This window comes from Seriola lalandi, unplaced genomic scaffold (assembly GCF_002814215.2).
Source record: "Seriola lalandi dorsalis isolate HSWRI2012SDOR001 ecotype SW California unplaced genomic scaffold, Sedor1 jcf7180002054969, whole genome shotgun sequence".
NCBI classification, from domain to species: domain Eukaryota; kingdom Metazoa; phylum Chordata; class Actinopteri; order Carangiformes; family Carangidae; genus Seriola; species Seriola lalandi.
The window spans coordinates 1,006,468-1,018,255 of NW_019525520.1; the positions used below are offsets into that span (position 1 = coordinate 1,006,468).

The window sequence follows — 11,788 nt, forward strand, 5'->3', positions numbered from 1 at the left end:
GGAGGGGAGAAGGAGAATGCGAGCGGGGTTCTGACCAATCACAGACACAGTGGGGGAGGAGGGGGTGGGACTAAAGGCAGCGGGAGTCGTGGCAACAAGATCCGTAGCAACAGCAAGAACCAGGTGTCCAGGAACATCTCCTCCTCCTCCTCCATCCCCACCTCAAACGGTGGTGGAGGGGGGGGCCCAGGGGGAGGCGGCCTGATGATGTCAGCGATGGCAGCGTCTCCCTGCTCTCAGCCGTCGCGCCTTGCGCCCCGCTCCCAGATGATGAAGCGCAGCCCGCCGGCCGTGCCCTCGCCCCCCCGTCCCGTTCAGATGGAGAGGCACCTGGTGCGCCCGCCCCCCACCTGTCCTGAGCCCAGCTGTCTGCCTCTGGACTGTGGCGCCTCCCACATCATGACCCGGGACGTGTGGCTGCGAGTCTTCACCTACCTGAGCCACCGCGAGCTCTGCGTCTGCATGAGAGTCTGCCGCACCTGGAGCCGCTGGTGAGTCCTCAGACCTGCACCTCGTCACATGACGATATCACAGTTTCAGTGTGATGAGGTCACAACTGTGAGACCAGAAGGTTTTCACAATAAAAGCACAAAAAACAAGATGGTGATACAAGTAACAAAACAATAATATAAATGACTCACAGGAAACACTCGTTAGCCTCGCAACATTAAAGCTACAAACAACCCATAATGCAATGCTCTCTGTAGGAGACCATGTAACACTTATATCTGATGTAATAAGACGACGCCCACTTTTTCAAAACCTCTTCAGGAGAAAAGGGTCAACACTGAGACACACACACACACACACACACACACACCTCCCTACAGTGTGTAAGCAGTAGTGAATGAATAACAGGGATGATGTTACTGTGAAAATATCACAACAGACTGAGCGGCCATGACAGTCTCCAAATGCTAATGTTGCTAGTTTAGGCTAACGTTAGCCCAGGCTAGGCTCTGTACAGTAAACGGCGTCTGAAGCTGTGCGTCTCCTTCAGGTGCTGTGACAAGAGGCTGTGGACTCAGATCGACCTGAGCCGGCAGCGCTCCATCACCCCCCCCATGCTGAGCGGGATCATCCGCCGACAGCCCGTCTCCCTCAACCTGGGTTATACCAACATCTCCAAGAAACAGCTGATGTGGCTCATCAACCGCCTGCAAGGTAACTTAGGTCATGTGGTGACAGGTGCTCTTTTCATTGGCTAAATAAGGTCATGGCATTGAGTCGAAAGCTCTCGCCAAAGCTAGTAAGTGACTCTTGAGTTTAATGTCTGTGCTGAGTTTTGTTAACGCTCATCACCTTCACGGCGTCGTCAGCTGTCTGTCCTGTGACTCACCTGTGTCACCTGTTCAGGTCTGCTGGAGCTGAACGTGTCTGGGTGTCCGTGGCCGGCGGTGTCGGCTCTGTGTCAGGCCGTCTGTCCCTGTCTGAGGCTGCTGGACCTCAGCAGAGTGGAGGACCTGAAAGACTCGCACCTGAGAGAGCTGCTCGCCCCCCCACCTGACACCAGGACAGGTGAGACACAGAGACCCTGCTACACTGCTGTTAACAAGACCCCTCATTAAAGTGCCCAGAGCCCCAGACAAACCCTTTCACTTTGCACAGGTGCGACCGACTGAGTTTTTCCTTAGAAGTAGAAATAAAATAAAGAATCAGAAATAAATATAAAAAAAATACATAACAGAAGTAAAAGTAGGATATTAAAGAAACACAGGAAGCAATCAGAGAGTAAAAGGACAAACCAGTAAAACAGCTTCAAATATATGAACAAATAGAAAGATAAATAAATAAGAAGCCAGAATAAACGGGTCCATCTTACGTTTCAAGCTGTTTTTACCGTCTTTAAATTTTAGTCTCATGGTGAAAGAAACATTTCAAATCTTAATTATTGTGACATCTGTTTGCTTGTTCTCTCTCTCTCTCTCTCTCTCTCTCTCTGTCTCTCTCTGTTCCTTGATTGGTCGATCAGCTCACGGTGAAACCAGAGTGGGGCGTTTCCAGAACGTGACCGAGCTGCGATTGGCCGGTTTGGACTTGACAGACGCGTCGTCTCGTCTGCTGGTGCGTTATGTCCCTCACCTGACCAGGTTAGACCTGAGTCAGAGCGGAAACATCACGGACCAGACGGTTCACACCCTCACCTCCCCCATCTCCCCCCTGAGAGAGAGCCTCACCCACATCAACCTGGCAGGTAAATGCGCCAAACTCTAACTTCCTGTTTTATTTTGGAGAGTCCTCAGATCCTGTGTTAATGAGTTTGTCTCAGGTCTTTAAAGGTGTGTGTGTGTGTGTGTGTGTGTGTGTGTGTGTGTGTGTGTGTGTGTGTGTGTGTGTGTGTGTGTGTGTGTGTGTGTGTGTGTGTGTGTGTGTGTCTCAGGTTGTGTTAAAGTGACGGAGCAGTGTGTCCCGTTGCTGCGGCGTTGCTCCTCCCTGCAGACGGTCGACCTGCGCTCCTGCTCCCTCCTCTCCTCTGAGACCGGACAGCTGCTCTCCTTCCCCTCCCACACCTCCTCCTCCTCCTCCACATCCTCTTCCTCCACGCCCTCCTCTTCCTCCGCCGCTGCCGCCACCATCGCTGCTTCATCCTCCTCTTCCACGTCTGCCTCCTCCTCCTCCTCCTCCTGTCCTCCTGAAGACAGAACACTGCTGAAGAACAGCTAAAGTCCTCCTCCATGTCATGTGACACTCGGTCCAGACGGCCTGAAAGCCCCGCCTCCCACCTCGTTACACTACAGACAGGTGAGGAAGAGGAGGAAAGGACCTGTGCAACAATTCTCCTGAAGCTGGAATCGACCGAGGAAGAGAAGAAGAAGAAGGAGGAGGAGGAGGAGGAGGAGGAGAAGGAGGAGAGACATATTTTGGGAAAAAGTTGTCGGTAATAGTTAAAAAATAGAAACCCTGAGCATGTACATATTTGTTCTCTGTACAATTTTGGGTGTGTGTATATATCTGTAGTTTACTGTAAATGACCCTTAACCTCTGAACCCTCCCCTCTAAAACACTCCTTTCCTTCCCTCCTTCCCTTCCCTCCTTCCTTCCTTCCGTCCTTCCACCCTATGACCAATCATCACGCCCGGCGTCCACCTGCTTGTCTGTAGCTGCAGAACAGGGACAAATGTGGAAACTCCCTCCTTCATGTTCCAGATTGTAGTTGTTGTTGCCCCCCCCACAAACACACACACACACACACACACACACACACACACACACAGGAAGTCAGAGTCGTATGTTTGATAGTTTCCATCTTCAACAGTCTGACGTTTGTGTCTGTGCAGAGTCAGAGTGAAAATCAGACGGTGCTGGAGCTAGGCTAACAGTTTCCCTCTGCTTGCAGTCTTTGTGCTAAGCTAGGCTAAACATGTGTGTCTCTAAACTGGTGTCTGTCTCGAGGGGGGGCTCGTTTTCTGAATGAAGTGGGTTTAAATGTGATGAACAGATGAATCAGAGTGAATCTTCTTTGTGAGTTCAGCTGATTCAGGTTCAGTCACTTGGATCTGAACTGAGAGTCCAGGTCCTGGTTGTTCATGACGCTGTGACGGGGGGGGGGCAGAAAACTCAACGCTACACGGCAACATGACGTCACGTGTACGAACCTTTTCCTTTCAAATTCAAACCTCAAACCAAACGAGACGGACGTCTGATGTCGTTAGTGTTAGTTCATATTAATGATTCCTGTGGTGGGGGGGCGACATGTTGAGGTTCAGGTGTTGCCTTCAGGGCCTCCAGTAAACCCATATCCGTCGGATGTGTTACAGTGTTTTCAGTCTGATGTCGATCGAACAGACGGGGGGGGGGGGGGTGGGGATCAGCTCATCATTATTTCCTGGGTTAAAGACAGAATGTAAATGGTTAAATTAGTTTATAGAAGAAAAGTGCTCAGAGGTCAGAGGTCAGAGGCTGCGATCAGAGCTGAAGCTGAGCAGAATGAATGTACCTGAACCATCCAGACTGTGTGTGTGTGTGAGTGTGAGTGAGAGAGAGAGTGAGTGTGTGTGTGAGAGAGAGAGAGAGAGAGAGAGAGTGTGTGTGTGTGTGAGTGTGTGTGTGTGTGTGTGTGAGTGAGTGTGAGTGAGTGAGTGAGTGTGTGTGTGTGTGTGTGTGTGTGTGTGTGTGTGTGAGTGAGTGAGTGTGTGTGTGATGCAGGATGAAGTCGTTCATGATCTGCTCAAAGTATTTGATCCTCACACTTCAGTTAATAAGAATGGATGAGCTTTATTTTGAAGGGCAACCCCTCCCTCCTCCAGCAGGGAACTTTAACAAAGGCAGAGGGGGTGTGGCTGCAGTGGCAAGGTCAACCCCCCCCACCACCCCCACCCCCACCTCCTCACCCATGATTTAAACTTTAATCATTTACAACCAAAAATATAGAAATATAATGAACTCAACAGAAAAGTCTCAAACGTGAAACACAAGCGGCTGATAAACTGCAGTCAGATGATTTCAGTCCTGAAGCGTTGGACGGACAAAGATGGAGGGAGGGTGTGAGCACAGTGAAGATCAGCTGACACACAGACGACTTCACGACGTCATGAATCAGTCGGTAACAAGCAGCTGAACAAGAAGAGAACCAGTCTGAGCTTCAACCTGTCCATCAGGCTGGAGGTGTTGGAGGGTTGCAGGCTAACAGTTTCCCCTTACTTTCAGTCTTTGTGCTAAGCTAGGCTAAATGTCAGACTGTTCTTTAAACGGCTTCAGCTCTTGTCTTCTGGGCGGCGCTGCAGGTGAAGTTTGGTCAGGTGTGGTTTTGGTTCAAGGTGTTTTCCTTCATGCTCCCTCGTGTGTGTGTGTGTGTGTGTGTGTGTGTGTGTGTGTGTGTGTGTGTGTGTGTGTGTGTGAGAGATCAGACCGACAGCGCTGGGTGTGTTTGAATCTGAGCCTCAATGTCTTCAACATTCGCCTCAATCACTCATCTTCCCCTTTTGTTTTTGACATCAGCTGTTTCCCTCCGTCGTCCATCTGCCTGTTCTTCACCTCTGATCACTTTCTCTTGGAGAACTGATCGATCATGTTTTTTTCTCAGGAGTATTTTGTTTTTTTCTTTGTCTTTAAAGCAGATTTTAATTTATTCTGTGCCACCGCAGCAGCTCTCCATCCAAACTGAGACATTCCTGCTAAATCTCCATCTCACACTTTGTTTCTGATGTTTCTCACTCTGTTATCTGGACACCATGAACGTCACTTCCTGTGTTTGCTGCGTTGATGAATATGAATCTGTTTTCTGTGGAAGCTCATTTCTGCCAGAAACAGGAAAAAACAGGTGAAAAGTTCAGAAAGAAAAGATGAAATACAAGATTATGATGAACTACGTCAGAATTATGATTTACTCTCATTGACCCGCTGTCATGATCTTGATTTATTTACCATCTTTTGATCTTGATTCAGATGTTGTCTTATGATCTTTATTCACTGACTCACCATTTTAAAATCTCGATTCATTATCTCATGATCTTGATTTAATCTTGTTTTATCTGAGGATCTCGATTTTTGAGAGATTTGAAAGGCCATAATCCTGATTTACGATCCCATAATTCAGATTAATAAAATTATTCCAGTTCATTATCTCATAATCTCCATTTATCTGAGAATCTTGAATCTGAGATGCAGATTTCTTATCATCTTGATTTAATGTATAATAATTCCAATCAGTATCAAATCAAAGAATCAGAAGATACTGTCTCATAATTTTCATTTAACCAGTATTTTCCTTTTTTTGTCGTTTATGACATTTCACCTGTTTTTGTTTTCTTGGTTGAAACGGGCTTCCGTAGTTTCTCAGGGGCCTCACTTATGAAAAGTGGACTCGAACCTGAATCTGATGGTGAAAGTTAATTATTGATGTCACACACAAAAGTCAGTGAAATCGACTGATTGGTCGATTTTTAGGTAAACAACACAAACCAGATGTTTTGTAAACGACGCCCTGATGTTTGACGTTGCGGGAAAGCAAACAGCTGATCACATTCATGTCTTCAGTCAGCTGTGGCTGTCTCATGTTTCTTTGTCTTCATGTGTGAGCTGGCTGTCTGACACGTGGCACTGGGGGGGGGGGGGGGGGGGTCAAATATGTTCTGTCATATTTTCAAATGTACGCGACAAATCAAACAGCCAATCGATCATGGACTACAGTCAGAATGATGACAGAGATAATTGATTAGTTTGTGTTGATCTGCCATGTTGGTTAGCTGATTCCACGTTAGCCACGCCGCACCATGTCGTTGCGTCACCTCTGCTGTCAAACACAGTCGTAAAACTGCAGCCACCATTTAAATCAGCTGGAGAAAAAGAGCGGGAAAATGGACGTTGTGTTATACAAATTCATTTTCTCAACCTCAGACCTGCTTTGCTTTTATTTTAGCAGTCTTGGGTAACAAGCTAACACTAGCTAACCAACCAGTGTTAGCCTGCTACAGAACAACAGGTGACGGTGTCGGAGCCGCTGTAGTCCATGAAATAAAAAGTATTATTGTAAAGTTTTAAAACGCCATGACGCCATGTTGTGCCATAAACTCACCAGATCAACGTGTCACTGTGTTCAAGTCTGAATGGGTCAGTTTTTATATTTTATTTTTTGTATTCTTTTGTGAGTTAGTTGTTTTTTTACTGTAACGTGGGGCCGACACATCCTGTTCATGATGCTTCAAACTTCACCTAGCAACAGGTGAGGAGATCAAATCTGATTGGATGATAATCCCTGACTCCTGAAAGCTCTTATCCAATCAGACGCCCTGACATATCTCACCGTCTCTATCTTAGTAAAAGCTGAATCAATGTTTTAAAGATGCACTGGATCATCATCACCTTCATCCTCACCTTTTGCCAAATGTAGTTTTGTGAGAAGGGGCATTTATTCTGTTTATTTCTTCCTGTTTGTTTTTTGTTCTTTTTTATTCTTTGTCCATGACTCTTCCGTTGTGTTGATGAAAGAAAATGAGGAAGAAGTTGAAACAAAAAGTAAAAAGAGACACAAAAAGACCAACTCAAGGCAGCTACGTATGAGTGACTACTGTAAAATGACTAACTAATAAAGAAGTAATGGGTTTGTTTTTACAGCGTCTGAGTCTTTGTTTATTTCTCAGTTTCAGAGGAAAAAAAGCAGCTGATAAAAGACAAGGTATAAATTAATAGATGGAGAATATGATCATGTGTTCACTGTATCTCTGACCTGTTTACATGGAAGAATTATTCTCAGGTCATTTAAAAACTTTTCTCATTCAACCATTAACTTCTATGAGAAAACATTAACATACACATATAAACAAATGTTATCATTTATTAGGAATTTGCATCAACAATATTAAAACAAAAGTCCTGCATTCAAAATCTTACTTAAGTAAAAGTACAAGTATTATCAGCTTCATGTGGTTACAGTACAAGTATTTCCACAGTAAAAGTACTTCCTGTAATTGGAGTATCACAGTAAAAGTACTTCCTATTGTTACAACATCCCACTGTTGTAGCTGCTTTAACTACGTCATATACACTTAGATACTTCAGTCTACTGGTTCCCAACCTGGGGGTCGGGCCCCTCCAGAGGGTCACCAGATAACAATAAAAGATGTCACTGTTCAAATGATTAATATTTCACTAAAACTCAAAGATCAGAGAAAAAGTCTGAAAACTGAATCCAGATCAGTGAATCTGAACTTTGTTTCTTTTTCTGTCCCATGAATCATCTGATGTCCCCTCAGAGTTACCTGCTGACCCCTTTGGAGGGGCCCAACCCGTAGGTTGGGAACCAGTGTACATGATGTCGGTAAAGCAGCTCCACCTGGAGCAGCTACAACAGTAAAATGATGCCTCAGGATTAATAAGTTAATCATGTTATATATTAATATATATATATATATATATATATATTATAAATATTTATATATATTAATTATATAGGCCCCTTTTTGCAGTACTTTTATTTTTGATACTTTAAGTTTATTTTATTGATAATTCTATTGTACTTTTACTTTAGTAGGGATTTTACATGAGTATTTCTAAATTGTTGTATTAGTACCTTTACTTAGGTCAAGGATCTGAGTACCGGGTCATAAACCCAAAGAACTGGGGCCCACCAGTTTAATATTTTACAGTGTGTTCAATTTTATGTTTGTCGTATCTGTACGTAAAAAAACAGTTACTGTAGCTGCCAAATCGCCTAAATCCCGTGCAGTAAAAGGTACAGTGCCGTTTTTTCCGTCTGAAATCAAATAAAATGCAAACACTCAAGTAAATGACAAGTACCTTGAAGTTATACTTGAGTAAAGGTACACAGGTACTTTCAACCCCTGTCGCACTGTGTTAAAATGTCCGACGGTCCTGAATGCAGCACGTCGCCGTCACAGTGCGTGATATCCCTCCGCGGGAGAGAAGCGCGCGGCCCTTTCCCTCCCGACAACACAGGATGCAAACGGGCGGCGGAGAAGCTGCGAGACGTTACTCTGCACCACGGCCGTTAAGGTTTCCCACACCATCCGAGTGAAAAACACCGACCTAGCACCGGGAGACCTCCGCCTCTTTCCTCACCGACAGAACCCGCCCCGTGACTGGCACCGACCGAGCCCCGTGGAAGAAATATAATCCCGCTGTGAGTGCTGCGCGGCAACCGACACCGTCCGAGTGAAGAGAGCGCGCCGGGGACGGAATGGAGCTCATCACGATCCTCGAGAAAACGGTCTCTCCAGGTGAGTACCGCCACCGCACACAGAACGCACCCGGGCTCTCAGGCTGCATTTCGGGGTGGTTGGTGCTGTGCTGGCGCGGCGTTGGGTGGCTCCGGTGAACCGGTGAAAGTTTGAAGGAGGGAAATGCCTCCCTTCCTAGCGGGCTGCTAGCTCTGGATGCTAGCTCTGCTAACGCTACGGCCTCAACTACCGCTGCTGACTTAGCACTCTGTCCGGAGTTTAATCGCTGTGTATCAGTGTAATTAACCCGTCAGTCCGCTGAGATGAACCGTAGATGCGTTGTCACATCACATTAAACTGGATTTCCCCTGGTGGAGACGGACATGGCGGCTGGGTGTAGCAGAATAGCAATACCGACCCTGCCCATGCCTAATGTAGCCGCTTTGCTAGCTCGTTAGCCGTTAGCTTGTATCATTCAAACTGTCGGCCACCTCCTCGCACGCCTGTCCCGGCTCACGTTACTCTAGAGCCGCTGAGAGGAGAGAAGAGCCGCTTCCGTCTGCTGCATTACACAGCTCCATGCGCTTCACGCCGAGTTAACGTTGTTTTAACCGGTTTGCTGTTTGTCCACTAAACTTTATTTCAGTCACTTCTGGCACCGGCTAATGTTAGCATGCTAAACAAGAACAGCTTGCTTAACGGTGGCTAACACACACGTTGGAGGCTCGGCGTGTCTCTGCAGCCGGACCCGTTGTTGTCACCGGCGAAGTTACCGGCACTCCTTCTCTCACTGCACTCACGGAAAATGCTCGTGATAATGAGTGTGTTGTGTTTAGAGTGCTGCAGGACCAGTTTAACCGCCCAGTTTAAGGCTCATACCTTCGTGTGTTAGCCTGCGTGCTAACCATATATGTGGGCTAATTAGCTAGCATTACACTGAATCACCCCTCTCCCCCTCCTCCCCCCTCTCTCCCCAGATCGGAATGAACTGGAGGCGGCACAGAAGTTTCTGGAGCAGGCGGCGATAGAGAACCTGGTGAGTGCGGTGGTTTACGGTGGTTTACGGTGGTGTTACCGGTCGGGGTGGAGGGGGAAGCTAAGTGGCCGCTACAGACAGGTAGCAGCGTGGATGGAACTGAAGACAGCTGGAGCCCCCCCCCCCCGGGCCCGGCTTTTCCTCTGCTGCTGCCTCCACCCCCCTCCATTAACTCTCTCACACACATACTCACACTCACACTCACTCACACTCACTCACACACACACACACACACACACACACACACACAGCCTGTTGGCCGCGGTTCATGGAGACAGCTACACCCGTCTGATGTGGTGAGGGCTTCGGTCTGAGTTCAGTTCGCCTGGTTAAATGAACGTAAATCTGACTATAATTATAAAATGTGTTCTTCTGAAAATATTAAAAACAGTGAAAAATGCTCAACACAGTATCTGAGTCTGAAGTGAAGTCTGGGTTTGTTTGATGCGCAGTTCAAAATATTCCATATACTGTGATTGGACCAGTAAAACCAGTAAATGACGATCTGAGAAGCAGAAACTGGATGATAATCTGTGACAGAAACTGTCATTGACAGGTACAGTAGATAGAAAACACAGGAAAATCAATGACGGTCCTGTTTTATAATGTATTTGTAATAATACTATAATGATACTTGTTTTTGAACTGAGCTCCAACTCTGAATGGAAATGTGTTTTTGTCATTTGCTGACTATTGAAGGTAGAAGTCAGTGAACAACTGAACATCAACATCTATATAGTTAATGTTAACTGCTGGGACACTGGCATGTATCTGTATTCATAGCTTTAATTATTCTATATAACTTATTGAAATTTGTGTGTTATTTTGAACTCCTGGTAAAATACACTGCACACACACACCTGAGCCTGAACAGTCTCTAGTTTGGACAGATGTGACCTCATGTTCTCAGAGGTCAACAGTGTCTGTAACGTCCCCAGCTGTGTCAGGTCATTGTGTGTCGTGTTGCTAATTAAGGACGGCTGTTTATGTTCAATATTAGATTTTATTGGTTATAATTTTTTTTGTAGATTTCTTATCTGGTCAATTTATCCATAAACAGTTTCTCAATTCATGTTTCGTAAGATTAACTGTGTCATCATATATACTGACATCACTATATAATATAGATTAAGTGTGATGGAGGATTTTATCCATGTTGTCACATGTTCAAGATCTAGTGTCATGAGTGCGATCTGTGTTTTCTGATGACGTGTAGTCAGCTGTTCTCTCTGATCCGGTACAAGAGTTTAAACAGGAAGTTCTGACAGGAGAACAAACACAGTGCAACAAAATACAAAATAAATGTTATAAAACTCATATTACTGCACAATAAGAATCAATATGAAGCGAGTACTGCTTCCACAGAGCGCTCTCCTAACGGACATGTCCAGAGAAATACAGCAGGTACGAACAGGAAGGGGCAGATAGACCAACAGGATGAAGAACCTGAATCAAAAAGGAAGTGACCCAGAGAGAAAAGGTTGAAGAGTTCATTTCACAAAATGTCAAACTGTCCCTTTAACGCAGAGAGAGGAGCCTGTCAGGTGTTTCAGTGCTGTGGGTGTAAAGAGCTCTTCTGACTGAGCTGCAGAGGAGGATGAGACATGGAGGGAGGTCAGTAAAGACAAACTGACTTTATCTGTGCTCTGTCAGTGGTGCATTAGTGTGATGATGCAGCACTCAGTGTTTCAGAGATATCGACTCGTGGTTGACATCCTCAGACGTTTCCTGCTCTGCCGTGACGCTCAGTGTAAACTAGAGTCAGCCCGTCTGTTGAAACCAGGTGGATTCATTTTCAATCAAAGTCAACAGACATAAAATTAATATCCAGCTATTCTGATCATTTTCAAGCAGAAACACTAAAAATGAACTGGTTCCAGTTCTCAAGTGTAAACGTTGCTGGCTTGTTCTGATACTGAACCAAATATCTGTAACTGTGACGGACGTTTTTCACTGTTTTTGTTTTATGGACCAAATCATTAATTGAAGAGATAATTGATCAGATAATCAGTGATGGACATAATTAAAGTTTTATAAAGGTTATTTGTGTTTAAAGCCCAGTGTGAGACAGTCAGCTGTCACTCAGCCGTCGTGTGTCCTCTGCAGCATTTTCTCTGATCTTAATGCCCCCTCCCTC

At 45.6% G+C, this 11,788-nt stretch overlaps 2 protein-coding genes across 2 annotated transcripts in view; both read left to right on the forward strand.

The window, feature by feature from the left end:
- The window catches only part of fbxl19 (F-box and leucine rich repeat protein 19), a 16,915-nt gene extending 9,865 nt beyond the window's left edge, over positions 1–7,050 (forward strand). The window contains exons 8-12 of the mRNA XM_087170934.1: positions 1–491; positions 1,001–1,164; positions 1,357–1,518; positions 1,973–2,194; positions 2,381–7,050. The exon at positions 1–491 is cut by the window's left edge and continues 21 nt beyond it. Of these exons, the coding sequence (XP_087027060.1) occupies positions 1–491; positions 1,001–1,164; positions 1,357–1,518; positions 1,973–2,194; positions 2,381–2,664 (1,323 nt within the window). The 3' untranslated portion in view covers positions 2,665–7,050. The remainder of the gene's footprint in view (positions 492–1,000; positions 1,165–1,356; positions 1,519–1,972; positions 2,195–2,380) is intronic.
- A 1,315-nt stretch (positions 7,051–8,365) lies between these two features.
- Positions 8,366–11,788, forward strand: part of kpnb1 (karyopherin (importin) beta 1) — a 12,416-nt gene continuing 8,993 nt past the window's right edge. Inside the window, exons 1-2 of the mRNA XM_023395839.2 lie at positions 8,366–8,675; positions 9,593–9,651. Coding sequence (XP_023251607.1) covers positions 8,636–8,675; positions 9,593–9,651 — 99 coding nt within the window. The 5' untranslated portion in view covers positions 8,366–8,635. The remainder of the gene's footprint in view (positions 8,676–9,592; positions 9,652–11,788) is intronic.